This window comes from Cetorhinus maximus, chromosome 14 (assembly GCF_964194155.1).
Source record: "Cetorhinus maximus chromosome 14, sCetMax3.hap1.1, whole genome shotgun sequence".
In the NCBI taxonomy this organism is placed as follows: Eukaryota; Metazoa; Chordata; class Chondrichthyes; order Lamniformes; family Cetorhinidae; genus Cetorhinus; species Cetorhinus maximus.
The window spans coordinates 81874662-81901372 of NC_135892.1; the positions used below are offsets into that span (position 1 = coordinate 81874662).

General features: G+C 42.8%; 1 protein-coding gene across 1 annotated transcript in view; it reads right to left on the bottom strand.

The window, feature by feature from the left end:
• Positions 1–233: 233 nt before the first annotated feature.
• haao (3-hydroxyanthranilate 3,4-dioxygenase) overlaps positions 234–26711 on the bottom strand; it is a 29524-nt gene continuing 3046 nt past the window's right edge. The window contains exons 3-10 of the mRNA XM_078557155.1: positions 19721–19804; positions 10270–10376; positions 8861–8950; positions 6879–6922; positions 6420–6568; positions 6170–6235; positions 2461–2543; positions 234–746 (exon numbers count right to left, since the gene is read on the bottom strand). Coding sequence (XP_078413281.1) covers positions 665–746; positions 2461–2543; positions 6170–6235; positions 6420–6568; positions 6879–6922; positions 8861–8950; positions 10270–10376; positions 19721–19804 — 705 coding nt within the window. The 3' untranslated portion in view covers positions 234–664. The remainder of the gene's footprint in view (positions 747–2460; positions 2544–6169; positions 6236–6419; positions 6569–6878; positions 6923–8860; positions 8951–10269; positions 10377–19720; positions 19805–26711) is intronic.

Here is a 26711-nt window from a genome sequence, read left to right on the forward strand (position 1 = left end):
AGTGGCACGGAATTACATCAGCTTTGGACCTCCCAAGTCGCTGGTCTGTTCCCCCAAATTCCGATTTGTTTTGCAATTTAAATATAAATAATATTAAAACAAATGATTTATAAAAATAAGGACAGACTTTAACATGAACATCTGCATTTCCTGTCCAGTTACCTCCCCTGCACTCCAATCCCATAAGCTTGACTCTCCATTTACAAGAAAGATCAAGTATTGTAATAACAATGTGCTATTTGAATAGTTTTATTCTACAATCACTGGAATTTTTTTGCATTGTTGATGCATAATGCAACCCACACTGATTGATTACTAACTATTGTATTATTACATCAAAAACAATAATTGCCCGGAAACCACTGGATCAATACATAATCACATTCTAGTACAAATTGATTGAGCTCCTACATCTCTGGAATATTCTTCAGATTTAACTCATGACATGATCAGTGGAGAGTCTTGTTACTTTCTTTGTCTCTTCTATATATTCAGAATTTGGAACATCTGAAGATCATCATTATTTTAATAAGTGATTCACTCCTCTTCCAAAATTCAAAAGTTTGCATTGATAATAAATATTGATGATTCACTTCAAATTATTCAAACTATTACATGTACTATTAAATCATACGGATGAAGATAAAGCTGTGCCTTTAGGACTTTATTTTTCATAGGATTTCTTCAGTGCTGGATCCTGTACGATGTAAAGTGCAATAGTTCCTTCAGCTCTTTTCCAAATGTACCTGTTATAAAGAAGGGATAGTGAGCTTAAACTTAATGGATATTCATTCTTTATTTCAGTAGCGATAATATGTAAGATTGTTATTATTTCTGGGACATGGGGAGCAGGGTTCCACTTCTGCTCCATATCGAGTTAACTGATCTTCGTCGAGATGATGTTCGAGTGCTGTAATTAATATTAGCACCTTTGAGCTACCAAGTGGGAAAAGAGAATAATCAGGGAGGATTTCTGCTCCCGATCATTATTCATTGACCCCAGCAGGAAAGCATGGTCTTCAGCCAAGAATAGGATTGGCTTCACTTGTGTTACCTCCAACTACAATAGAATGACCTGCTGACATTCACTGAGATAAAAACAAAAAACTACTGCGGATGCTGGAAATCCAAAACAAAAACAAAATTACCTGGAAAAACTCAGCAGGTCTGGCAGCATCGGCGGAGAAGAAAAGAGTTGACGTTTCGAGTCCTCACGACCCTTCAACAGAACTGTTGAAGGGTCGTGAGGACTCGAAACGTTAACTCTTTTCTTCTCCGCCGATGCTGCCAGACCTGCTGAGTTTTTCCAGGTAATTTTGTTTTTGTTTTGCTGACATTCACTGTCTGGGTTCATGTGAATAATATCCATATATCCATGGGACAGATGTAGAGAGGGACTGATGACTGAAGGCTCATACATGAGGAGAGGAAGAGAGAAAACTGAGGTGTTGGTGATGGGAGAATGGTCTGATTGGGATTCATATTAGTCAAGCCAGTTCAAATCTCTTGCAATTCAGTGCTAGTGTAAGAAAAACAGATTCTGGTGATCTCTCAAAACCTGCAGTATGTTTCAAAACTGGACTTGGTCCTTTCTATTAAAACCAGAAAAATCTTGCTTCTGCTTTTGTAAACATTGGGCTGGAGTTTACATTTTTTGGTGGGGTGAGGAAGGCGGAATAGTAAGTGAGTGGTCCACTCGCTCCTGCCCCCGCCATCTCAGGTCATTGAATCAAGCATCAGATGGTTGATTAGCGGCAGCCCAGCAGGCAGGCAGCCAATTAGAGATGTAAAAAGGGGGCTCCAGATCCAATCGGGAGTCTAGGCTAGTACTTCATGCGGCAGGAAGTCGGTCAAGGCTACAAATTTAAAGGCCCCCTTGCTCTCTGAATCTGTCCTTTTTTTCATTGATGCTCAAAAAGGTCAAAAACCGAACTCAAAAATCATACAAGACACTGCCAACTTCACCAGCAGAATGTGCTTCTACATGGTGACAGGCGTTTTCTTCTGCCCTTGTGTCGTCTTGTTATACCTGCCAAACTTTAAAAAAATGCATCAGGCAACAAAAAATTCCATACGATTGTCTCTTTAACAAGCTCAATAGCTTGTTAATTGGTGATTTAAAAAGGGAGGACGGGCATCCAATTTATGCGCCCGCTCACCTTGCGTGGTATCTAAGACTGGCGGGATGCCGTTGTATTGCTGACCTGACATCATCGCACGATATCTTACATTCAAACCTGGGAGTGGCCTTCCCACTTTGCGGTGTAAAATCCAGCCCCTTGTTTCTGTTGTAGCAGTGTTACTTGTAGAATTATAATGTCATAGTTTGATGGTGTAAACAGGGAGGTGCAGGAATATTAGGACCAGTTGCAGTTCGATTGAGAGGTCCATTTCCTCCAGAGGTGGTAGTGTGAATCTAATGGTATTACAGAGTCAGTTGTCCTCAGTGTATATACTTACTTAGTCTTCAATGGGATGAGAAGGCTGTCTCCTGTAGTCAGACTGGTAGTTTTGCCATTCATCACCACAACAGATGCGCCCTCCTGAAAAAGAGAACATATTGAAAAATTGTCTTCATGTCGAGGTCAGGATCGTGCTTGGTTATGACCTGCCCTATATATTGAATACCCGGGTGGCACATACTGCCAAGGCCTTGCAGCACTTGTGAGTGTGTGAGGTTCAGGTCCCCTAATCCAATCTCTGTTAAATAAATCAACCGTATACAAAATACAGTGGGTGTTTTAGAACTGCATGAAATCACTCCAATTCACTCGAGCAAATCTTTGCCACTGGAGTTGCTTAAAAAACAGGCCATCTAAAAATTCTTGAGACTGTACTACAACAAGAGAGCCCTCAGATGGTCAAATTTAGAATTACAGCCCACAGTTATCACAGTCAACGTTGTAGGTATGCCAGCAGACTTCAGAGCCATATTTTTATGACACAAGTATATTTTATTATTACAATTTTCTTCATTAGTTTACATTTCTTACCACCATGTAAACTATTACATTGATGGAGTGACACTCATCACTATGTCTCTTCTGGCATCTTCTCCTCCTTCAAGCACCTATATTGGTCCACCCCCTCACCTTTCCTTTAAAATCTATGTTGTTGACCACCTCCCAAGCCTCAACCAGAATCTCTCACCTCCGCACTAAACAGTTCTTCATCCTCAGTGGTCTCAATCTCCATCTCAGCCCATCTCACCTCCTGTTTTCCCTTGTCCTGGCCCTGAATTTAAACTCTCCTGCCCAACTCCATAGCCACCCACTTGATCATACCATTTCCCTTAGCCTCTCTACTCCATTCATCTTGATTGCTTATTACAACACCTTTGAGCTGTTCCTTGTATTCCTCATCACCCACAACCTTTTTTTTAATTATTCATTCACGGGATGTGGACTTCGCTGGCTGGGCCAGCATTTATTGCCCATCCCGAGTTGCCCTTGAGAAGGTGGTGGTGAGCTGCCTTCTTGAACCACTGCAGTCCATGTGGTGTAGGTACGCCCACAGCGCTGTTAGGAAGGGAGTTCTAGGATTTTGACCCAGCGACAGTGAAGGAACAGTGATATATTTCCAAGTCAGGATGTTGAGTGACTTGGAGGGGAGCTTCCAGGTGCTGGTGTTCCCATCTATCTGCTGCCCTTGTCCTTCTAGATGGTACTTGTCCTTCTAGATGGTAGTGGTTGTGGGTTTGGAAGGTGCTGTTGAAGGAGCCTTGGTGAATTCCTGCAGTGCATCTTGTAGATGGTACACACTGCTGCTACTGTGCATCGCTAGTGGAGGGCGTGAATGTTTGTGGATGTGGTGCCAATCAAGCGGGCTGCTTTGTCCAAGGCGGTGTCAAGCTTCTTGAGTGTTGTGGGAGCTGCACTCATCCAGGGAAGTGGGGAGTATTCCATCACATTCCTGACTTGTACCTTGTAGATGGTGGACAGACTTTGGGGAGTCAGGAGGTGAGTTACTCATCACATGATTTCTGGCCTCTGATCTGCTCTTGTAGTATTGTATGGCTAGTCCAGTTCAGTTTCTGGTCAATGGTAACTCCCAGGATGTTGATAATGGGGGAATTCAGTGATGGTCATGCCATTGAATATCAAGGGGCATGGCAAGTTCTGGAGCACAAATCTTCAGTGTTATTGCCGGAATATTGTCAGGGCCCATAGCCTTTGCAGTATTCAGTGCCTTCAGCCGTTTCTTGATATCACGTGGAGTGAATCAAATTGGCTGAAGACTGGCATCTGTGATGCTGGGGACCGCCGGAGGAGGCTGAGATGGATCATCCACTTGGCACTTCTGGCTGAAGATTGTTGCAAATGCTTCAGCCTTATCTTTTGTACTGATGTGCTGGGCTCCTCCATCATTGAGGATGCAGATATTTGTGGAGCTTCCTCCTCCAGTGAGTTATTTAATTGTCCACCACCATTCACAACTGGATTTGGCAGAACTGCAGAGTTTAGATCTGATCCATTGGTTGTGGGATCGTTTAGCCCTGTTTATCACTTGCTGCTTATGCTGTTTGGCATGCAAGTAGTCCTGTAGTATAGCTTCACCAGGTTGACACCTCATTTTTAGGTATGCCTGGTGCTGCTCCTGGCATGCCCTCCTGAACCAGAGTTGATCCCCTGGCTTGATGGTAATGGTAGAGTGGGGGATATGCCGGGCCATGAGGTTACAGATTATGCCCAAGTACAATTCTGCTGCTGCTGATGGCCCACAGTGCCTCATGGATGCCCAGTCTTAAGTTGCTAGATCTGTTCGAAATCTATCCCATTTAGCACGGCGGTAGTGCCATACAACACAATGGAGGGTATCCTCAATGTGAAGGCGGGACTTTGTCTCCACAATGATTGTGCGGTGGTCACTCCTACCGATACTGTCATGGACAGATGGATCTGTGGCAGGCAGGTTGGTTAGGATGAGGTCAAGTATGTTTTTCCCTCTTGTTGGTTCCCTCACCACCTGCTGCAGACCCAGTCTAGCAGCTATGTCATTTAGGACACGGCCAACTCGGCCAGTAGTGGTGCTACCGAGCCACTCTTGGTGATGGACATTGAAGTCCCCCACCCAGAGTACATTCTGCGCCCTTGCCAACCTCAGTGCTTCCTTCAAGCGGTGTTTAACATGGAGGAGCATTGATTCATCAGCTGAGGGAGGGCAGTACACACTAGTCCTTTACAGCCCCCATTCCTTCTGTTGCAATGGAACAATTGATGTGAAATGCATTGGATGGCGAATAGTAATCATCTGAATATCTTTTCGGTATACTCAGCCAAATATGAGCCATGTATTGTCGGTCATTAGTGGAAAGGCCAATGAGAAGGGAAGCCGAAGGAGAGTATCTGTTTAATTTTCTGATCTGCCTGGCCAAGCTACCATCAGACATCAGTGGAGGAAGGGTGACAGATCCCAGACCTAATCCCCTTTCAGGTGACTTAATGGAGAATAATGGAATAACTTATTTGGGATGTCTTAAAACAAACTTAACGCAATGAGTAAGTAAAAACTGCCCACCTAAAAGAAATTCTGGAAAATAATTAATGAACATTTTAGAAATATAGAAAAAACCCAAAACAACACAGTATGAAAAATTCACTGTAACCAAAGAAGAAAGAACTGCTCGGATGCACATGGAGCTTTCTTTCCCCCCATTCAAAATGTGCTCAGAAGGCAAAACAAATACACAATCCCAAGGACAAAACAAGGCAAGTTGTGCCAGAATTATGTGAATATTCTAGGTCTTCATTGAGGAGTTGACGTGAAAGGTGCACTGGAGCACACAAAATGATATCAGATGGAAAATTGTGGGCGTAAGGAATTGGGCAAAAACATGCCTCAGGCCTGCTCACCTAATTTCCCATCCTCAGCTCTGTACTGTGCCTACACAGATGGTGGAGAACTTAGCCTTAACTTTGGAAAGTCAAGGCTTATAGACAATGTCAATTCTGTTCAGTCTGGGCCGTGTGATGCCAGCAATTCTTGAACTGTTTGCACCATTGGCATCTGGACAAAGCTATATTTTTTTAAGCTGTAGTACATCTGTCTGTCAACTATTAGGAAAAATTAAACCTTATATTAAAAACATATGGAAGAACGCAAAGCTAGATTTGATTCATGCTCAAGAATGTCAGCAAAATATTACAGGATAAATATGAAGGTCTCTCACCAGCTGCCATATCCAGGTGTCTGCACTCTCATTTCCCTCGTTCTCTCCAGATGCATATACTGCCGTCTGTCAGAACAACACAAACAAGTATTTCATAATTAACAAGCATACACTGAACATGAATAAATAACATGCTATTACTTTAAATTCAAAAAACAAATATGTTCCTTTCATCGAGGATGGAATGTTGCAAGTATTTATTGGAACCAAGCTCAACAAAGTTGCAACAGAATTAAACTCCGTCTTTTACCTTGGTCTCAAATTGATCACCAAACATGTCAACAACCCGCTTCTCTTTAATATCCTGGCTGTGCTGGCAGAGCCAATCTTGGAGTGAAAATGGCTCCATAACAGTACTGACAGTATTTAAACAAAATGGAAGTTGTTTCTGTAGGTTGTCTATGAATGAAGCAAGACATAAAATCACGGTTAATATCGTTCATCCTGATATCCCAGGCAACAGTTAAATATCAATTATAATATCACCTATAATATTGTGACAGAGTACAGGGAGCTTCATTCCACATTTTTACCTGCAAGCATTCTGTGGTATTGCTAAGTGCAAAAACTGGGGACGGCTGTTGCATTCTCCACTAATGCCATTAAAAGTACTGAGCACAAACTTTCACCAAAAACTTCAAATGAAAAAAAATTCAAAGCCAAATATTATCAGCAGCATAGATTTGAATTATCTGGATACTTTCTGTACCTGGATTTGGTTTCCCAGTTTTATATTCTTCAGAGCAGAAATATCTGAAAGACAAAGGAAAGGATATTCTTCAATTGATTTGAGCAGTATTGACTGCTGTATGTCCATTCACCATCATTCTACTGAATAAGGTGAGGTGAAATAACCAGGACCAAGTGGTGCACCAATACTGGCATAGGGTACTGGCTGGGCCAAATGGCTTGTTTCTGTGCTGTAATTCTAATGAAACATGTTACTCGATAACAACATTACTTGAAATTCTAAAGAAAGCTAAGCAATTGTACATGGGGCAAAATCAACAACTGTAATGGAGATAAAGCTCAAAGATATAATAGGGAAACTTTCAATGAGGAACGAGTCCATTTTAACACTAAAACAGCTGCACTCTGAATCTCAAAGCTTTTCACAAAGAATGGATGTGTAATTATTTGTGCTGTTAATGTAGAGTTCAGCCACCAAGTAATCTGCAAAGTTAAGGTACTCAGGATTAAAAAAAAAGTTTTTATTAACTGGAATTGTATTTTTAACAAAAGGAGGAAAATGACACAACAGCTCTGCAACAATTTTAGGACCAGATGCAATCATAGGTCCAAAGCTCAGCGTATAACATTGTCATTGTTCTATCTGATCAATTCTCCAGTATTTGACAGGAGTCGCAAACATGATACCGCGAAACAGTCATTGTCTGGCAAGTCAGAGAACGCTCAGAGGGCAGAGATGTTGTAACATCAGTGGGATAGCGAAAGCCCTCTATTGAAACCCTACTCTGAGCTCTGAGGATGCTGTATGCAATATTTGTACATTTGGGCTGTGTTAATACTGCTGTAGTGAAGCTGTTGCACTTCACACTGACTGTATAATTATGGTGTAAATGCAACCTGAATCTAATGCCACTACAGAACCTGACAATGGAACAAAGTAGTAATTTCCTGTATATACGCAGTCTAACACCACTCTGCTCTGGAGTCAATTTGAGCCATTACACATGACCTATTCTCCATGTTGTTGGTGTGAAGTTGAAACAGCCTCACACTAGTGCTAAATATGTAGTGTAAGTGCACTCTTAGAGAGTTTTGTGGGTTTGTTAAAAGATTTTTAAAAATTTATTCACAGGCTGTGGATGATGCTGGCAAGGTCAGAATTTATTGCCCATCCTTAATTGCCCTTTGAAGGTGGTGGTGTGCCAACTTTTTGAACCACTGCTGTCTGTGGTGAAGGTACTCCCATAGTGCTGTTAAAGGCAGTTTCGGGGATGCTGAAGAAACAGCAGTATATTTCCAAGTCAGGATGGTGTGTGACTTAGAGGGGAACTTAGGGGAAGTGGTATTTTCACGCAGTTGCTGCCATTGCCTTTCTAGATGGTAGCGGTTGAGGGCTTGAGAGATACTGTCAAAGGAGCCTTGACAATTTTCTGCACTGAATCTTGTAGATGGAATACACTGGAGCCACAGGGTGCTGGTGTTGGAGGGAGTGAATGATTAAGGTGATGCATGTGATACTGATCAAGCGGGTTGCTTTGTCCTGAGAGTTACTGGAGCTTCATTCCTCCAGGCAAGTAGATTTTTCTATCTCACTCCTGAATTGTGCCTTGAGGAGTCAGGAGGTGGGTGAGTCACATGCTGCAGAATTCCCAACAATTCCAGTCAGCAGCAGAACCTTGAAACATTTACCTTTCAATGGCTGAGCTGATAAATGAGTAATTTGTACAAGGCACTGGAAAGAACTCAGCACTAGTGGGCTGGAACTCCATCAAGAAACCAATGCCTTCAGGAGAGAGTGAACAAAGCAGCAGAATAAATATTTCAAAGAAAAAGTGGGGGAGGGGGGCAAAAAACCTTTGACAATGACTTCATGTTCTTGTCTACATCCAGCAACAAGAGACCTGAACTATGGGTCACAAAACGGAGAACAAAAGTCATGTTGTCAATGACAAGTGAATGTTTTTTCAACCCATTTTGCAAAAATAATGTAAGAACTCTTACTCCTTTATTATGGGCCCAAGCTGGGTGCCCAGGTCCTTGCAGTAGAACCATTTTTCATACAGCACATCAGTAGAATCGCCTACGTAGTATCTGTCAACAGAAACGTAAGTATTAATCTTGCGGCAGTTGCCCCTTTTAGAGAAATATCACTGTGCATCACAAAAAACATAACAGCCTAACCCTGTCTGACTTACATTCTTAAAGCTGTATTGTTACAATCTAGTGGAGTACTCAGTTATGCTCAAAGCTATAGAAGCACCTGTTATGGAAGTCTTTGAACTGTACCATACTGGCAAACCCAGGACAGCAGGAGTTGATGAAAAACTGCTGCAGTACGGACTGTTGGAATCTCTTTTTAATAAATAGAACCATTTATTCCATTGCCAATCAACAATGAGGGAAGATTTCCTCAGTGTGCTAGATATCGCAAAATTATAACACATTTATAAAGACTGGTTTATGATTGCACCCTGGTAATCATTGCGCATTATCCTTCCTGGAATATTACTCTGATTTTTTTTTAACCTATATTCCAGTTTTCCCTTGTGACATAGAGCTGTAGAATGCAGCTCCTCCTCAGCAAGGGGTCGGCTAGACTTTCTCCCCTATTCCAACGCCACTCTCTAACTAGCCATTAGAAGGTACAAGGTTGGCACTCTGATTTCCTAGAGGCTAGATGGGCCTCTAGCCAACCCCTTGCTGAGGAGGAGCTGCATTCTACAGCTCTATTTCACAAGGGAAAACTGGAATGTAGGTTAAAAAAAAAATCAGAGTAATATTCCAGGAAGGATAATGCGCAATGATTTCCATGGTGCAATCATAAACCAGTCGAGCTTGGAGCTGTTCATGAACTCCCTATTGACTTCAGCTCTGTTTTTTTCCCCTTTGGAAGGAAGCTCCTTTCTTTAATTCCTTCTGCTTCCAGCCTTCTTGATTCTCTCTATCCTCCTTTAATCTATTCATTTATCTCTCTTCCACTGGATTACTTGGTAACCTGAGTTTCTCCTTCTCTGTTATTTCTCCCTGAACCTCTGCTACTTGCTCCATTTATTCCAACTCCAACAGTGCCATCAAAGCTATTGATGTTATGCAATGCAGGGGGTTTTACCCGGCTGAGATGGAACAGAAAAAGCTATGGTTGTATATAAGTTATGTTATTAAACTTGTAATTCAAGAGACCTGGAGTAATCATACAGAAAGCATGAGTTCAAGCCCAACACAGAAATTTGAGAAATTGAAATCAGCTTAAGACATTTGGAAATAAATAGATTGCTAGTAAAAATACTCATGGCATTGTTGGATTGTCATAAATATCCAAGTGGTTCACTATTTAACACAATCTTCTCATACATCATTAATTTTTAAAAATCGAGGATCCATGGATTTTGACTCTTGCAGCATTCATTTACCTGAGCGCATCAAGCTCTGTCTTCAGCCTTTTCCTCTCAAAAACCAGCCCCACAGTGTTTGCCTCTCGCTGAGGGGAATGAGATATTCGAGCTGGTAGCAAAAACATCTGGGGGCGGGGTGGGGAGGGAAAGAAGTTCATGTCACAGAGTTTATATATTTAAGAGCTCCACTGACCAAAACATTCTACACAGAGAAATAATGGAGACAGATGGATATGAAAAGAAAAAACAACAGGTGCTATGAAAAATTATCAATTGCAATTAGCAATATTACAACTGGGGGAATCCTTTATTTGAAATTAAGTTTATAAGAAATTAATAATAAGAGAATCTTAAAAAACACAGAAAATATCACACAGTTGCTGCTGCTTGCACTTGCCATGCAGAGTGTTACTCTTACACTATAATGCAAGATCAGTTTATTAGCATATTATTATGGTGCTCCTGACACACAATGTATGACATACTAGGAGTGCACCAGGCTCAAGGGCAGGGTTATCGGTACCAGTAGCTTTTAAAGGGCTGCCTTTCATCCTTAAATTCTGTCTCACCTATGCACTGAATTTTGGAGCAAGTGAGGAAGGAAGTTGCTGATTTCAGGACTGCAAAGTGAGTGCTGTCACATTTTACTCTATAAGCTGTTAACAGCCCTTCATTGTAAGTTTAGGGGAAAGAATACACCGCAGTCTGGCAACTATTTATGTTCTTCTCAAACGCCATCTTTGACCAGGGCATTCTGCTTGGCTGCCACAACAATGGCCCTGAGACTCCACAGGGAACTCCAGCAGAACTGCCAGAGAAACGGTGCAAATGGCTGGGTTTGACAGGGTTTCTATAGGGATAACAGCAGGAGAATCCCCAAGAATTTCAGGGCCAATGTGGTTGTCTTGTGGCCCTTTAAATGCAACAAATATGAAGTATATGAAGACAGAAAGGGGAATAAGAAAAGTGATAGGCAGAGAAATCAAGGGCAAGAATCAAACAGGGCCTCAGTGAAAAATAGTGGGAACAGGACAAGTAAAGTTAAAAAGACAAGCCTTAAGGCTTTGTGCCTTGACACGAGGAACATCCGCAATAAAGTGTATGAATTAACCATGCAAATAAATGTAAACTGGTATGATATTGTCGGGATTATGGAGACATGGCTGCAGGGTGACCAGGGATGGGAACTGAACATCCAGGGGTATTTGGTATTTAGGAAGGACAGACAAAAAGGTGGAGTTGCATTGCTGGTTAAAGTGGAAATTAACTCAATAGTGAGGAAAGATATTAGCTCCAACGATGTGGAATCTGTATGGGTGGAGCTGAGAAATACTAAGGGGCAAAAAATGTTAGTGGGGTTTGTAAATAGACCCCCAGACTATAGTGGTGATGTTGGGAATGGCACTAAACAGGAAATTAGAGACGCATGCAATAAAGGAACATCTGTAATTATGGGTGACTTTAATCTGTGTATAGATTGGGCAAATCAAATCAGTAACAATACCGTAGAGGAGGAATTCTTGGAGTGTATACGGGATGGTTTTCTGGACCAATACATTGAGGAACCAACTAGAGAACAGGCCATCCTAGACTGGGTATTGTGTAATGAGAAAGGAATAATTGGCAGTCTAGTTGTGCAAGGCCCCTTGGGGATGAGCGACCATAATATGATAGAATTCTTCATCAAGATGGAGAGTGACGTAGTTGATTCTGAGACTAGGGTCCTGAATCTTAATAAAGGAAACTACGATGGTATGAGACGTGAGTTGGCTATGATGGATTGTGAAACGTTACTTAAAGGGATGACAGTGGATAGGCAATGGCAAACATTCAAAGAACGCATGGGTGAACTGCAACAATTGTTTATTCCTGTCTGGCACAAAAGTAAAATAGGAAAGGTGGCTAAACCATGGCTTTCAAGGGAAATTAGAGACAGTATTAGGTCCAAGGAAGAGGCATACAAATTGGCCAGAAAAAACAACAGACCTGAGGATTGGGAGCACTTTAGAATTCAGCAAAGGAGGACCAAGGGATTGATTAAGAAGGGGAAAATGGAGTGTGAGAGTAAGCTTGTGGAGAACATAAAAACTGACTGTAAAAGTTTCTATAGGTATGTGAAGAGAAAAAGATTGGTGAAGACAAATGTAGGTCCCTTACAGTCTGAAACAGGGGAATTTATAATGGGGAACAAAGAAATGGCTGACCAACAGAATACATACTTTGGTTCTGTCTTCATAAAGGAGGACACAAATAACATACCAGAAATGTTGGGAAACACAGGGTTTAGTGAGAAGGAGGAACTGAAAGAAATCAATATTAGTAGGGAAATGGTGTTGGAGAAATTGATGGGATTGAAGGCCGATAAATCATCAGGGCCTGATAATCTACATCCCAGAGTACTTAAGGAAGTGGCCCTAGAAATTGTGGATGCATTGGTGGTCACCTTCCGAGATTCTATAGACTCTGGAACAGTAACTACCCTCCAATCTGTAGGAAACGTAATCCCACTATTTAAAAAGGGAGGTAGAGAGAAAACAGGGAATTTTCGACCAGTCAGCCTGACGTTGGTAGTGGGGAAAATTCTAGAGTCCATTATAAAAGATTTAATAGCTCAGCGCTTGGAAAATAGTGGCAGAATTGGACAGAGTCAGCATGGATTTACGAAAGGGAAATCATGTTTGACAAATCCACTGGAATTTTTCGAGAATGTAACTAGTAGAGTTGATGAGGGGGAGCCAGTGGATGTGGTTTATTTGGACTTTCAGAAGGCTTTCGACAAAGTCCCACATAAGAGCTTAGCGTGTAAAATTAAAGCGCATGGGATTAGGGGTACTGTATTGAGATGGATAGAAAACTGGTTGGCAGACAGGAAACAAAGAATAGGAATAAATGGGTCTTTTTCCGAATGGCAGGCAGTGACTAGTGGGGTACCGCAGGGATCGGTGCTGGGACCCCAGCTATTCACAATATATATAATGATTTAGCTGAGGGAACTAAATGTAATATCTCCAAATTTGCAGATGACACAAAGCTGGGTGGGAGGGTGAGCTGTGAGGAGGATGCAGAGATGCTTCAGGGTGATTTGGACAAGGTGAGTGAGTGGGCAAATGCATGGCAGATGCAATATAATGTGAATAACTACGAGGTTATCCACTTCGGTAGCAAAAACAGGAAGGCAGATTATTATCTGAATGGCTATAAATTGAGAGAGCGGAATGTGCAACAAGACCTGGGTGTCCACGTATACCAGTTGTTGAAGGTAAGCATGCAGATGCAGCAGGCGGTAAAGAAGGCAAATGGTATGTTGGCCTTCATAGTGAGAGGATTCGAGTACAGGAGCAGGGATGTCTTGCTGCAATTATACAGGGCCTTGGTGAGACCACACTTGGAATATTGTGTGCAGTTTTGGTCTCCTTATCTGAGGAAGGATGTTCTTTCTATAGAGGGAGTGCAGCGAAGGTTTACCAGACTAATTCCTGGGATGGCGGGACTGACATATGAGGAGAGATTGAGCTGGTTAGGATTATATTCGCTGGAGTTCAGAAGAATGAGGGGGGGATCTCATAGAAACCTATAAAATTCTAACAGGACTAGACAGGGTAGATGCAGGAAAGATGTTCCCAATGGTGGGGGAGTCCAGAACCAGGGGTCACAGTCTGAGGATACGGGGTAGACCATTTAGGACTGAGATGAGGAGAAATTTCTTCACCCAGAGAGTGGTGAGCCTGTGGAATTCACTACCACAGAAAGTAGTTGAGGCCAAAACATTGTATGTTTTCAAGATGGAGTTAGATATAGCTCTTGGGGCAAAAGGGATCAAAGGATATGGGGAGCAGGCTATTGAGTTGGATGATCAGTCATGATCATAATGAATGGCGGAGCAGGCTCGAAGGGCTGAAAGGCCTACTCCTGCTCCTATTTTCTATGTTTCTATCCTATCAATACAAGGTTCCTTCATTTTACACGGTCATACACTCCAAAAAGCTGGTGCTGAGCTCAGCACTTGGGTTACAAACACCTTTGGTCATGACCTTTGGTTTCTCATGAGGAGTTTCTGGGCCTAAAGGAGTGGCAGAAGGTGAGGCCAGAAGCCTTCCCCAAGCTTAAATTGAGTACCCTTCATCATCATACTGACTCATTCAGTTTCTCATACGCAGGAATGCAATGCAGTGCTCCAGCACAAAGCACCAGAATGTCCTGCCATGTAAACTCTGTTTCAAGAGACTTCATGCTGCTAACATTCTAGGTACTAAACAGTAGGCTGAACATCTATCCTTGCTGCTGTAGTGGTAAGTATCAACATAGAGATAGCTACTTTAGAAAGAACTCTTGATGGAAATGGAGAAGGTGCAGTTCAATGAAGGAGGGAAAATGTAGGGGCATCATCTTCTGCTGAGCTCAGAAAAGTGGATTTTCTTGGGCCTGCTTACAAACACCATTTGGTAGGTTAGCACCAGCACTTTGTGGTCATTTGAGCATGCCAAGCAACATGTACAACTTGATTCTATAGCCCAGTACACAACCCTTCATGCTAGTACCTTTGCCTCTGAGTCAGCAGGTTATGGATTCAAGTTCTACTCCAGAGACTCTGGGTTGACTGAAGGAGTGCTGCGCTGTGGGAGGTGCCGTCTTTTGGATGAGACCTTAAAACCACGGCCCTGTCTGCCCCCTTCCGAATCAATGTAAAAGATCCCATGATACTATTTTGAAGAAGAACAAGGGAGTCATCCCCAGTATCCTGGCAATATTTATCCCTCAATTAACATCACTAAAAAAGTACCAGATTATCTGGCATGCCTCCTATGTTACAACAGCAGTGACTGCACTTCAGAAATACTGCATTGCCTGTAAAGCTCTATGTGACTTCCCGAGATTATGCAAGGTGCTGTATCATTGTAAGTCTTTCTTTTTGTCCTGTGCTACATGACCATCTGACTAAGTTGTAAACCATCGGGAAAAATATGGCTCTGTTTTGCCAAGGTCTTAAGCTCAGACATAACATCCATAATCGATGTTCTGACTGGGGCTCTAGAGAACTCAGACTGCAATCTATACCAGTTAATATGGTCTGATTCACCATAATGAGAAATGAGTTTGAAATAGCCAAAATGCAACTTTACTGCTTCCCCAATGTACCACGTTGATCTCTGTCCATGCCGAAGGGATTCTCAGCAGCAAAGGAATAACAGGATGAGAAGCCTCATCTGTATCACCAGCTGCCCCGTTCAAATGACTTTAGGCATGACAGAAAACAAGCCAATCCAAGCAGCCTGTGTAACAATACCCATGCCATCTGAATTTGCAAGGCTATCTATTAATTCAGCACAAGGCAATAATGACCATCTTTCATCACTAGATACTGATTTTTGTACGGAGGAACTAAACGAGCAGTACAGGGTTTTGGTGGACACTTTCAGAGTGGCACAAATGATTGAGGAAATTTGTGTACAGCAATGTTTCTCTGTACATCCGTTGCAGTGAATTTCCTCAAAAAGAGCAAGAATGCCACTCTTATGTCATAGTCAGGATGAAAAGTCTAGGGAAATTTTAAGTCAATATTGGCACCAATGGCTGCTGTAAATGGGGCATGATTCTCTACTATATTCTACATGCCTGGAGTTTTACCTCCCCTTCTGTTCCTGAAGGAGATAGCATTCAGTATATGGCCCATTAGTCCATATGTGTACCCTCAACTATATTCTGCACTGTGAGGATTCCTGGCAGATTATAAACTGCAGAACAAAAACAGAATTACCTGGAAAAACTCAGCAGGTCTGGCAGCATCGACGGAGAAGAAAAGAGTTGACATTTCGAGTCCTCATGACCCTTCAACAGAACTGAGTAATATTAGGAGAGGGGTGAAATATAAGCTGGTTTAAGGTGGGGGTGGGGGGGGGGGGAGAGAAGTTGGGGGGGGTTGGTGTGGTTGTAGGGACAAACAAGCAGTGATAGGAGCAGATAATCAAAAGATGTCACAGACAAAGGAACAAAGAGGTGTTGAAGGTAGTGATATTATTTAAACGAATGTGCTAATTAAGAATGGATGGCAGGACACTCAAGGTACAGCTCTAGTGGGGGTGGGGTGGAAAGACTGACAGGGCATTAAAGGTATAGATTTAAAAATAATGGAAATAGGTGGGAAAAGAAAAATCTATATAAATTATTGGAAAAAACAAAAGGGAGGGGGAAGAAATGGAAAGGGGGTGGGGATGGAGGAGGGAGTTCAAGATCTAAAGTTGTTGAATTCAATACTCAGTCTGGAAGGCTGTAAAGTGCCTAGTCGGAAGATGAGGTGCTGTTCCTCCAGTTTGCGTTGGGCTTCACTGGAACAATGCAGCAAGCCAAGGACAGACATGTGGGCAAGAGAGCAGGGTGGAGTGTTAAAATGGCAAGCGACAGGGAGGTTTGGGTCTTTCTTGCGGACAGACCGCAGGTGTTCTGCAAAGCGGTCGCCCAGTTTACGTTTGGTCTCTCCAATGTAGAGGAGACCGCATTGGGAGCAACGAATGCAGTAGACTAAGTTAGGGGAAATGCAAGTGAAATGCTGCTTCACTTGAAAGGAGTGTTTGAGCCCTTGGACGGTGAGGAGAGAGGAAGTGAAGGGGCAGGTGTTGCATCTTCTGCGTGGACATGGGGAGGTGCCATAGGCACTCTTTTGTGTTGCTGGCTGTTTCTCATGGGTAAATTTATGAAAGCACTAGCTTGGGCAAATGAGATACATGTCATCAGCAAGATGTATTTATACAAGGCAAGTTCTGAGGTTTGGCAAATTTCTTTTGATGATGTGTGGAAGCATTGAATATCATGAAAAATCAAGGCAGCAATCAGTTTGAAAGTCACTAAGGCCTAGCTGCAGAAGCCTTCACTGTCATCTTGCAGCATTCTTGAAGAATTGTAGGCCTCGATTTTACTACCCTTCCATCCCACCCATCGCAAACCTCCCCCCATTACCACCACCCCCACTCCTGGCCTGAGGCAGGAGAGAGTGCAGGTGTTAAAATATTGGAAGAAGCAAGCCGACCACACAGCAAATCCACTCTTGCCCCTTTGAAGTTTAACATACAGAAATTAGGCCATTGACAAGGCACCTGAAAAGCCAGGTGGGGGCCTAATTAACTTTCCAAAGTTGCCGCCTGATGACCTTTCATAAACTAATAGACGTCTACAGCACAGAGGAGGCCTATCGGCTCATCATTTCCGCGCCAGTCAACAAAGATCTGACTACACTAATCCCATTTTCCAGTGCTTGGCCCATAGCTCTGCAGGCTATGGCAACACAAGTGAATATCTAAATACTTCTTAAATGTTACGAGAGTTTCTGGCTGCTACTGCCCTCTGGGTGAAAAGATTTTTCCTCAACTCCCCTCTTAGCCTTCTACCTCTCACCTCGTTGGCATCTTGACTTAAATATAACAGGAAGTGAGGGGCGAACCCGAGTTGTCAGTTGAGCTAAAGCGTGAGCTGCTGACTCCCGAAGGTAAATGCAAAAGATCTGCTCTTTTAGCACCTTGAGCACCAGAAATGCTGTCACTGCCAGTCCCCACTCCCAAAACCCCGCCTTCCCCTCTGAGCTTCACAAAGAAGCTTTCAGCCTCCCACAGCCCTAATCGCTGCCTCTCCCCACCTCAACCCCATCTGTAGCCTCCTCCCAATCCCACTATTACCCTCCCCTCCTCCCCCTGCTCTGTTTTCTAGCTTTCCCACCGCTGGCTCCAATCTCCAGCTTCCCTGCCTCCAGTTGAGAGCCTGGAGCTAGGGAACCATACCCACAGGTCTCAGGCTGCAACCTGCTGCCACTAGTTGTCCCTCCTGCCCATTGGCCTGGTTGTCAATTTGGCCCACTGCCAAATTGGATGCAGCCTCACAACATTGTAACGAGGCCAGTAGGGCCTCCATGTCCACGTCCTTGTCAAGTTCTTTGGACAATGCTCTGCCACGCCCTCCCAGGCTGCCTGTTAATATTGTGTCGCAGGCTCTGCACGCCAATGTCCTCGGTCACATCCAGCTATGACCATCTTGGCTTGTATACCTGAACATGACATAATGCCTGGCTTTTTCTTTAGCACCGACTGTGTAAATGCACGTGTGTGCCTCGTCTATTCTCTCTCTTCCTCTAGAACCTGAGAACATTGATAGATGACCAATTAGTCAAAGTCCTAATTTGGTTGAACACAATTATAGTTTGATTGGCAAACATTTCCAAATGGCAGGTGGAGTGCAGCTGAATAGCTTCAGTAGTAAAAATGTTTTAAAAAATCAAAACACTGGATTTACAGTCAGCCGCTGCAATAAAAGAATGACTTCTATCGCTGTCTCCTCAAAGAGATTGAGAGATTTTGCCTCAAGATCATTCACCTGTCAGGACTTGATATTTTCTATTTGATGAATAATACACCAGAAATGTTGTAATCCATCCTTTTTCTTTACAGGTTCTAAATGATCTGTTGTGTATTTCTATCTTTTTCAGCTTTTATTCCTTGTTGTATACTGTCTTTATCTGTTGGAGAATTAGCAGGTATATTGTGTTGTGCTCTTTGATTCCAGCAGTTCTCTGGCCTCATGTGCAGAGATGATTGTTAAGATTCTGTAAGCACAGTCAACGCTTCTGCTGATATTTTTTGTTGTATGCAGCCTATTCATTTAAATACGGGAGACTTCAATTTTTATTGCGGCCACACGTGTGTGGTAATTTAAAGGGGCTGACTTGTGCTCAGCCTGTACGGGGACCTCTGGGCTGCTGCATGGCTGAGCAGCTTAATAGGGACATTGGGCATGGTACTTGTGGAGCTGACTGAGTGGATTATAGTTGTCAGGTGTATTTATGAAGAATTGTAGTCAGTTTTCACACCTCGTCAATGCTTTCAGTCTGTCCATCACGTCTTTATTGGTTGAAATTCCTTAGATTCTCATCATTTCAACATAGAACTTTGACCCCATCTACAGGAAGTCAATCTGAGGTTTCATCCACAAACACGAAGAATTCACCACTCCATCTCTTCTACTCCTTTAAGGACCTCCTAAAAACTCACCTCTCTATGACCAAGCTTTATTCGTTCCCAAGTTTGTGAAATGCCTTTTTATATGTTAACGACACTGTTTCCCTTTTTATCATACTGATCATTTGTCATGCTTTATCATTTGATAAGACTTCTTGGAAAACTTTGAAGACTCTTGACTGTTGGAAAATATTAATGTAAACACATTCTAGAAGAAGGCTTGTTAGATTGTTCTTTTGCAGGATGGTGGGAAGGGTGCATTTTTCCTCAGAAAATGTTTTACCTCCTAAATAGCATAAATATTGAGTATTCACTGTAAACCATCTTACCTCAGAGTCACGTCCAATTGGATTGGATAATAATGGTTCTATTTTTCTAATAAATGTAAAGGAACATTTTTAAAAAAGAAACAAGCGCACACAGATTTTATATTAAGCTTAGGTCAAACTTGTCTTGAAAGGAACTCTACTCACCTCTCCTTCTCGAATGTGCACATCTTTATGTTTTCCTTTCTCTATGATCTTCAGGCACATGTCCCCTTTGCATTGGTAAAACAACTAAAAAGAGAACAAAACACATACCTGATCAGTAAAATGAGTATTTGTACAGGAAAAAATAATTCTAGTTTTGATTCACCAAAAGTTCACATCAAGACTCAGAGTACAAGGTAAAAATAGTCACTGCGTAAAGGTTGGAAAACAGGTGTTTCTAAGAGGAAATATATTGGATGGGTGGAAAGTATTAGGTAGGTTACCCCAGGCCTCGATGATGTGACAAATACTTTTTCCGGTTTAGATCAATGATTTTGATTCAAAGCTCAATCCAACGTAATCAAATTTGCAGATGATATCAAACTAAGAATCAATGGGAGCTGAGAAATGACACAATGTGTTATACAAAACATTTAAATTGGCAAAACAATGGGACATGCTAAAATTTAAGGCCCAGTGTAGAGTACTGCACATAGGAAGGAAACACGGGTGGTTCAATTACCCCATGAGTGCTCTTGAAATAGCTAAGGAAGATGCTTGAAAGAAACCCAGGAGACACAAAACTCAGCAAGCTCATCTGCAAAGCAAAAAGCAACAGACCCACCAGAACACTGAACTGCATAGCCAAAACAGTGGAGTACAAAGCAGAGGAAGTAATGATCAAGCTGTACAATGCTCTGGTCGAACCATACCTTGAGTATTGTGCCCAGGTCTGGTCATTAAGACACGTGGGAGACACTCAAACAATGGAGACAGTGTGGAGAAAGTTCGTGAAGCTTGCCCCCAGTGTCAGAGGACTCAGTTATGAGGAAGGATGAGAGAAACCTGTGCTTTACAGCCTAAACAGGTATCTGAAGGTGATTTTCTAGGCATATATAAGATAGTTAAAGGAATAGAAAAGGTAAATCCTGAAACTGATTTCTGGCCTTATCGCCATATTGTCCACCCGATGCTAGCGGGCGCGGAAAATTCCGCCCCATAAGTTCTAGCAAGTTACTTGATCATGAGCTTGAACCCAACACCATCCAGCAGAGGTCACTGGTAGCAATCAGTACTGGAAGCCCTGTCTTCTGCTCCACTTGAGATCAGCTAGTTCAACTGAAAATTAGCCTTGGGATCTCTGGTCTAGATAACTTAGTGCTACATTGTGTGGTGTCATATAACTTGGCACAAAAATAAATTTTATTGGATCGAGTTGGTCCCAGAAAAAATTGCTTCACTTTGAGAGTTAATTGTATCATCCTTAAGACAAATATCAGCCTGGATTTTGCTCCTAGTGGTGAACGACAACACCAGCCATTCATTACACTTGTACTTGTCCATGGGCTTTCTATGGGACTTACTGTAATTAGAAAACAATTTCAGTGTGCTGCCTTCTATAAGTCATCCGAGACCTATATGAACAGGGCATGTAACAACATGTCTCCTCAGCCAGTCAGCTTGAAGAATCATTATTGAACAACACAGTCTAAATCAGCAAGTGTCAGATTAGAATATTTAATTCAATGTCAACTCAGGTATAGGAGGTAAAATAACAGGAGGGTAAGAAAATCTCCTAAGAGAGAGACAGAAAAAGAGAAAGAAAATAATTTAAAAATAAATTTAATCTCTGAAGGTATAAGACTATACAATTGTTAAAGTTAATTTTCATTGCTGGAGATTTTTTTGGCAGTAATTAAGTAATTAATTAAGTAATCACCATGCTGTCTAAAGCAGCGGTGGGCAACCTGGGGGCCATATGCAGCCCATCAGGATTCTGAGTGTTTTTCCGATCGTGTAAGCCTGTTCCTGCCCCACAGAACTCATTTCTTGCTATCTTGACTCCATTCTTTCTCCCCTTGTCCAGTCCCTTCCCACCTACATCCGCGATTCCTCTGACACCCTACATCATATCAACAATTTCCAGTTCCCTGGCCCTAACCGCCTCCTCTTCACCATGGACGTCCAATCCCTCTACACCTCCATCCCCCACCGGGATGGTCTGAGGGCTCTCCGCTTCTTCCTCAAACAGAGGCCCGAACAATCCCCATCCACCACTACTCTCCTCCGTCTGGCTGAACTTGTTCTCTCACTGAACAATTTCTCCTTAAACTTCTCTCACTTCCTCCAAATAAAAGGTGTGGCTATGGGTACCCGCATGGGCCCCAGTTATGCCAGTCTCTTTATGGGGTATGTGGAACATTCCTTGTTCCAGTCCTACTCAAGCCCCTCCCACAACTCTTTCTCCGGTACATCGATGATTGCTTCGGTGCTGCTTCATGCTCTCGTTTGGACCTGGAAAAATTTATTAATTTTGCTTCCAATCTCCACCCCTCCATCATTTTCACATGGTCCATCTCTGACACTTCCCTTCCCTTCCCTTCCTTGACCTCTCTGTCTCAATTTCTGGTGATAGGCTGTCCACCAATATTCATTGCAAGCCTACTGACTCCCACATCTACCTTGACTACAGCTCCTCACATCCCGCTTCCTCAGCACCTCATCTTCCGACCAGGCACTTTACAGCCTTCCAGACTGAATACTGAGTTCAACAATTATAGATCATGAACTCTATCCTCCATCCCCACCCCCTTTCCGATCCCCCTTTTTTCCAATAATTTATATAGATTTTTCTTTTCCCACCTATTTCCATTATTTTTAAATGTATTTCCATCCATTGTTTTATCTCTACCTTTTAGCCTATTTCGATCCCTTCCCCCCATCCCACCATCCCTAGGGCTATCTGTACCTTGCTCGTCCTGTTTTCTACCCTTAATGTCACCTATTAGCACATTTCTTAGCTAATATCACCACCGTCAACACCTCTTTGTCCTTTTGTCCATGACATCTTTTGGCAATCTCCACCTATCACTGGCCTTCTATCCAGCTCTACCTGTCCCACCACCCCCCCCTTAAACCGGCTTATATTTCACCTCTCTTCTATTTTTCCTTAGTTCTGTTGAAGAGTCATAAGGACTTGAAACGTTAACTGTGTTCCTCTCCGCAGATGCTGTCAGACTTGCTGAGTTTTTCCAGATATTTTTATTTTTGTTTTGGATTTCCAGCATCCGCAGTTTTTTGCTTTTATATTTCTGAGTGTTTTTGTTGACTGTTGCCTATGTGCAGGGTTGCCAGATTCTGCTGGTTTCCGTCCACGTAGTTTTTTTTCCCTACCGGTATTACTAAAGCGATACGCACGCAAAGCAAGGGCATGAGAAGTGAAGTGTGTGCTGATTGCACACAGCACTGACTGTGAGAGCCGTGCACTCCCTCTGCATCCAATCAAAGAGCTGCTACGGTTCAATCGGCACAAATTCTAGGTACTCAAGCGCAGTTAGCAAAATCCCAGGAGACTGCCTTGGTTATGACACTGGCGGACGTGGGGGGTTGTGTTTTTATATGTTACTTTTGACGGTAATTTAGTTTGCCCCTAATTATATAATGGATCACTTTGTGTTGAAGTGGCATGATAAAGAAGGAGAATCAAGTGCAAAGTCAAAAAGTACAGAGGAAGAAGGAGCAGTATCCAAAAAGAGGAAAATCGGTGACGTGGGCTGAATAGTAAAAGAGAGTTGGGAGCTGGATTATTTTGTTATTGAACAGAAAGGGAGGCCATTTTGCTTAAATTGCAACGGTGTTATATCAGTTCCAAAAAGATACAACATTAAGATACATTATGAAACACACCATTCCTCCCATCTAGCAAAATTTCCTGTAGGTTCTGCCCAATGTGCTTCCAAATCTGAAGGAAGCAGGGAAACATTTTCTATAACTCATTATGAAATATTTGGCGTGTATTAAATGTATTTAATCTTATTCATGGGGTCATGGTTAGTGCGCATGCCTGATTTCAATCTTGCGTCCACTGAGATGAAGGAGGGCTGCTCATGCGGTCCACTCACTAGCCTAAATTGCCCACCACTGGTCTAATGGGTACTTTATAGTGGAATAGATAAGCCCTAACTTGCTGGTGAGTTTAGATCCTATCTCTGAGCTAGGTACAGGGATTTCACACCATTCAATGTTTTTAAATGGTGAGTTAGGCCCAAGAGATTATTATAGCAAAGTTGCTGGAGGACCAGCACATCTTGGACAGCAACTCCTAGATTTCCATATTTATCTGTGTGCGCGCTGTTGTTGGAGGTTGCTGGCCAATTTGCACGTAAATAACAGTGAACAGTGTTCTTAACAACAACTTATATTTATATAGCACCTTTAAAATAATGAGACATCCCAGGAAGCTTCACAGGAGCATTATGAAACAAAAAAGGATTTTGAGCCACATAAGGACATATTAGGTTAGATGATCAGTAGCTTGGTCAAAGATGTAGGTTTTAAGGACTGTCTTAAAAGAGGAAAGCAAGGTAGAGAGGCAGAGAGGATTAAAGAGGGAATTCCAAAGTTTGGACTGAGGCCACTGAAGAGGCTCACCAGTAGTAGAGAAATTAAAACTGGGGATGCACAAGAGGTCAGAATTAGAGAATCACAGATATCTCAGAGGGTTGTGAGGTTGGAGGACCTGAACTTCCTCGGAGTGGCAATCAGCGTCGTCGGATTGCCACTCCAAGCCCAGTTTCTTACCTGATGTTTTCTCTTCCAGCTTGTCTCATCTGACATTCCAGCTCATGCCGGATGAGATCCAGGCAGCGCAGCACGTCCTCAGAGCCTAGCGTCAAAGGCCAGGGGGGGGGCGGGGGCAGGCGTCAGGGGAGGATGTCAGGCTTCAGGGGTCAGTGTGTTGGGGGTAGGTGATGGGCCTCGGAGCGTGGGGGGGATTCGGGTGTGGGGCCTTGGGAGGGAGGGTGTCAGGCCTCTGAGGGGAGGGTGTCGGGTCTCAGTTGGGTGGATGTCGGGCCTCAGGTCAGCGAGTTGGGCCTCGGGGGTGGGGGGGGCTGTCAGTCCTTGGGGAGGGGTGGGTTCCCTGGGGGGGGGTCAGGGGGCTGTTGCCTGGTAGGTCAGGGGGCTTTTGGGGCCTATGGGGAGGGGAGAGTCCTGTGGAGGGCTGGTCTGGGCCTGTACAATAGTTACCCAGAGGTCAGAAGTGTTTTTAATCCTTCTAACTTCATCTGGGTAACTACTGAAGTAAGGCAGTTGGAATCATCCGAAGTTTCCGACTTAAATTGCGTATTCGGATTGTTCCCAGTGCAGGGCAATTGCCTCGGAAAAGTTTACACTTCTGGGCAATTGCCGTGCAAACCTTACCTGGGAACCTCTGAAGGGGATTCCCCAGCGCATCTTTGGGGTACCCTCCCAATCTGATGCTAGGGAGCTCAGAAGTTAAGGCCCATTAAAGATAAGGAGGGATGAAGCCACGGAAGGATTCAAAAATAAGGATGGAAATTTTAAAATCAAGATGTTGCTTGACCAGGAGCCATGTGGGTGCTTCGGGGTGATAGGTGAAGGGGACTTGCTGTGAGCTAAGACATGCCAGCAGTGCTTTGAATGACCTTAAGTTTACAGAGAGTAGAATGTGGGAGACCAGCCAGGAGTGTGTTGGAATAGTTGTGTCTAGAGGTAACAAAGCTGCAGGTGAGCTGAGACAGGGGCGAGGTCAGGCGATGTTACAAGATGGAAATAGGCGATCAAACGATGTCATGAATATGAGGTCGGAAGTTCATCTTGGGATCAAATGCGACACCAAGGCTGTGAACAGACTGGCTTTATCTCAGACTGTTGTCAGTGGGAGGGGTGGAGTTGGGAGCTAAGGGATACAGTTTGCAGTGGGGACCGAAAACAATGGTTTCAGTCTTTCCAATGTTTAATTGGAAGAAATTTCTGCGCATCCAGTACTAGATGTTGGATAAGGTGGTCCAATAATTTAGCAACAGTGAGAGAGAGGTGATGGTGAGATAGAGCTGGGTGTGCTGTCAGCATACATGTGGGAACTAACACTGTGCCTTCGCATGATGTCGCCGAGGACAGTATGTGTTTGAAAAATAGGAGGGGCCAAGGATAGATCCTTGGGGGTCACCAGAAGTAATGGTGTGAAAACAGGAAGAGAGGTCATTGTAAGTGATTTGCTGGCTACGTTTAGAAAGATAATAATGGAACCAGCTGAGAGCTGTCCCACCCACTGGGTGACCATGGAGGTGTGTTGGAGGAGCATGGTGTGGTCAACCATTTCAAAGGCTGTAGATAGGTTGAGAAGGACAAGGAAGGAAAGTTTACCTTATTATTACTATCTTAGCGTTATTTCTGCAGCAAAATCTGGCCCAATAAAACTAATTTTATTTAATAACATAGTTTCAACTGTCTGCAAACAATACACGACAAAACAATAACTATATTTTCATGAGGAAATAATAACTGCTCCAGGGAAAATTGCAGCTCTCACACTATCCAGTTTTAAAGTTAACACAGTATTTGCTGCAGATGTTATGTTTATATTTTCACACAGCTGACTTCTATTCTTTTGTTTCCAACTAGTTTAGGTTAATGTCTGTGATGAGCCAACATGCAGTGAACTGCAATATTCAGGTGCTGAGCAGCTGACTGCGCAAAGAGCCTATACGATACATAGAGCAAGGGGGTTCAATAATGAGCAGAAAAGAACTACAAAAGTGAAGAATATAGAGGTTTTACAGGTTAATATCAATAATGTTGGTGTGAGATTAATTCTGCTCAATTATCAACCAGTAACTTGAACTGTTGACTGTCTGGACTTTGAAGTCCTGTTGCCCAATATATTTTCTCAAGCATTGAGCAAATACGCTGATCTGAAGCATTTGGTTATTTAAAAACGATTGTATCAAATTGCTTAATACTAGTTAACTAACATAAAATTGTCGGCCAAATGAGGGGTGACTTGTCCTGTGTAATATTTGTATCATCCTAGGTTGCAACTTCTTAAGAAATAATTTATTTAACCTTTTCAATTAAATGCATTGAAACTTCAAACTACATTTTCAAAAGTACAGTACACTAAGACCTGACATAGGTCATCCAAGCACACTGTTCACAAAGGAAAAAAGATTCAAATACCATGGGACAGAAA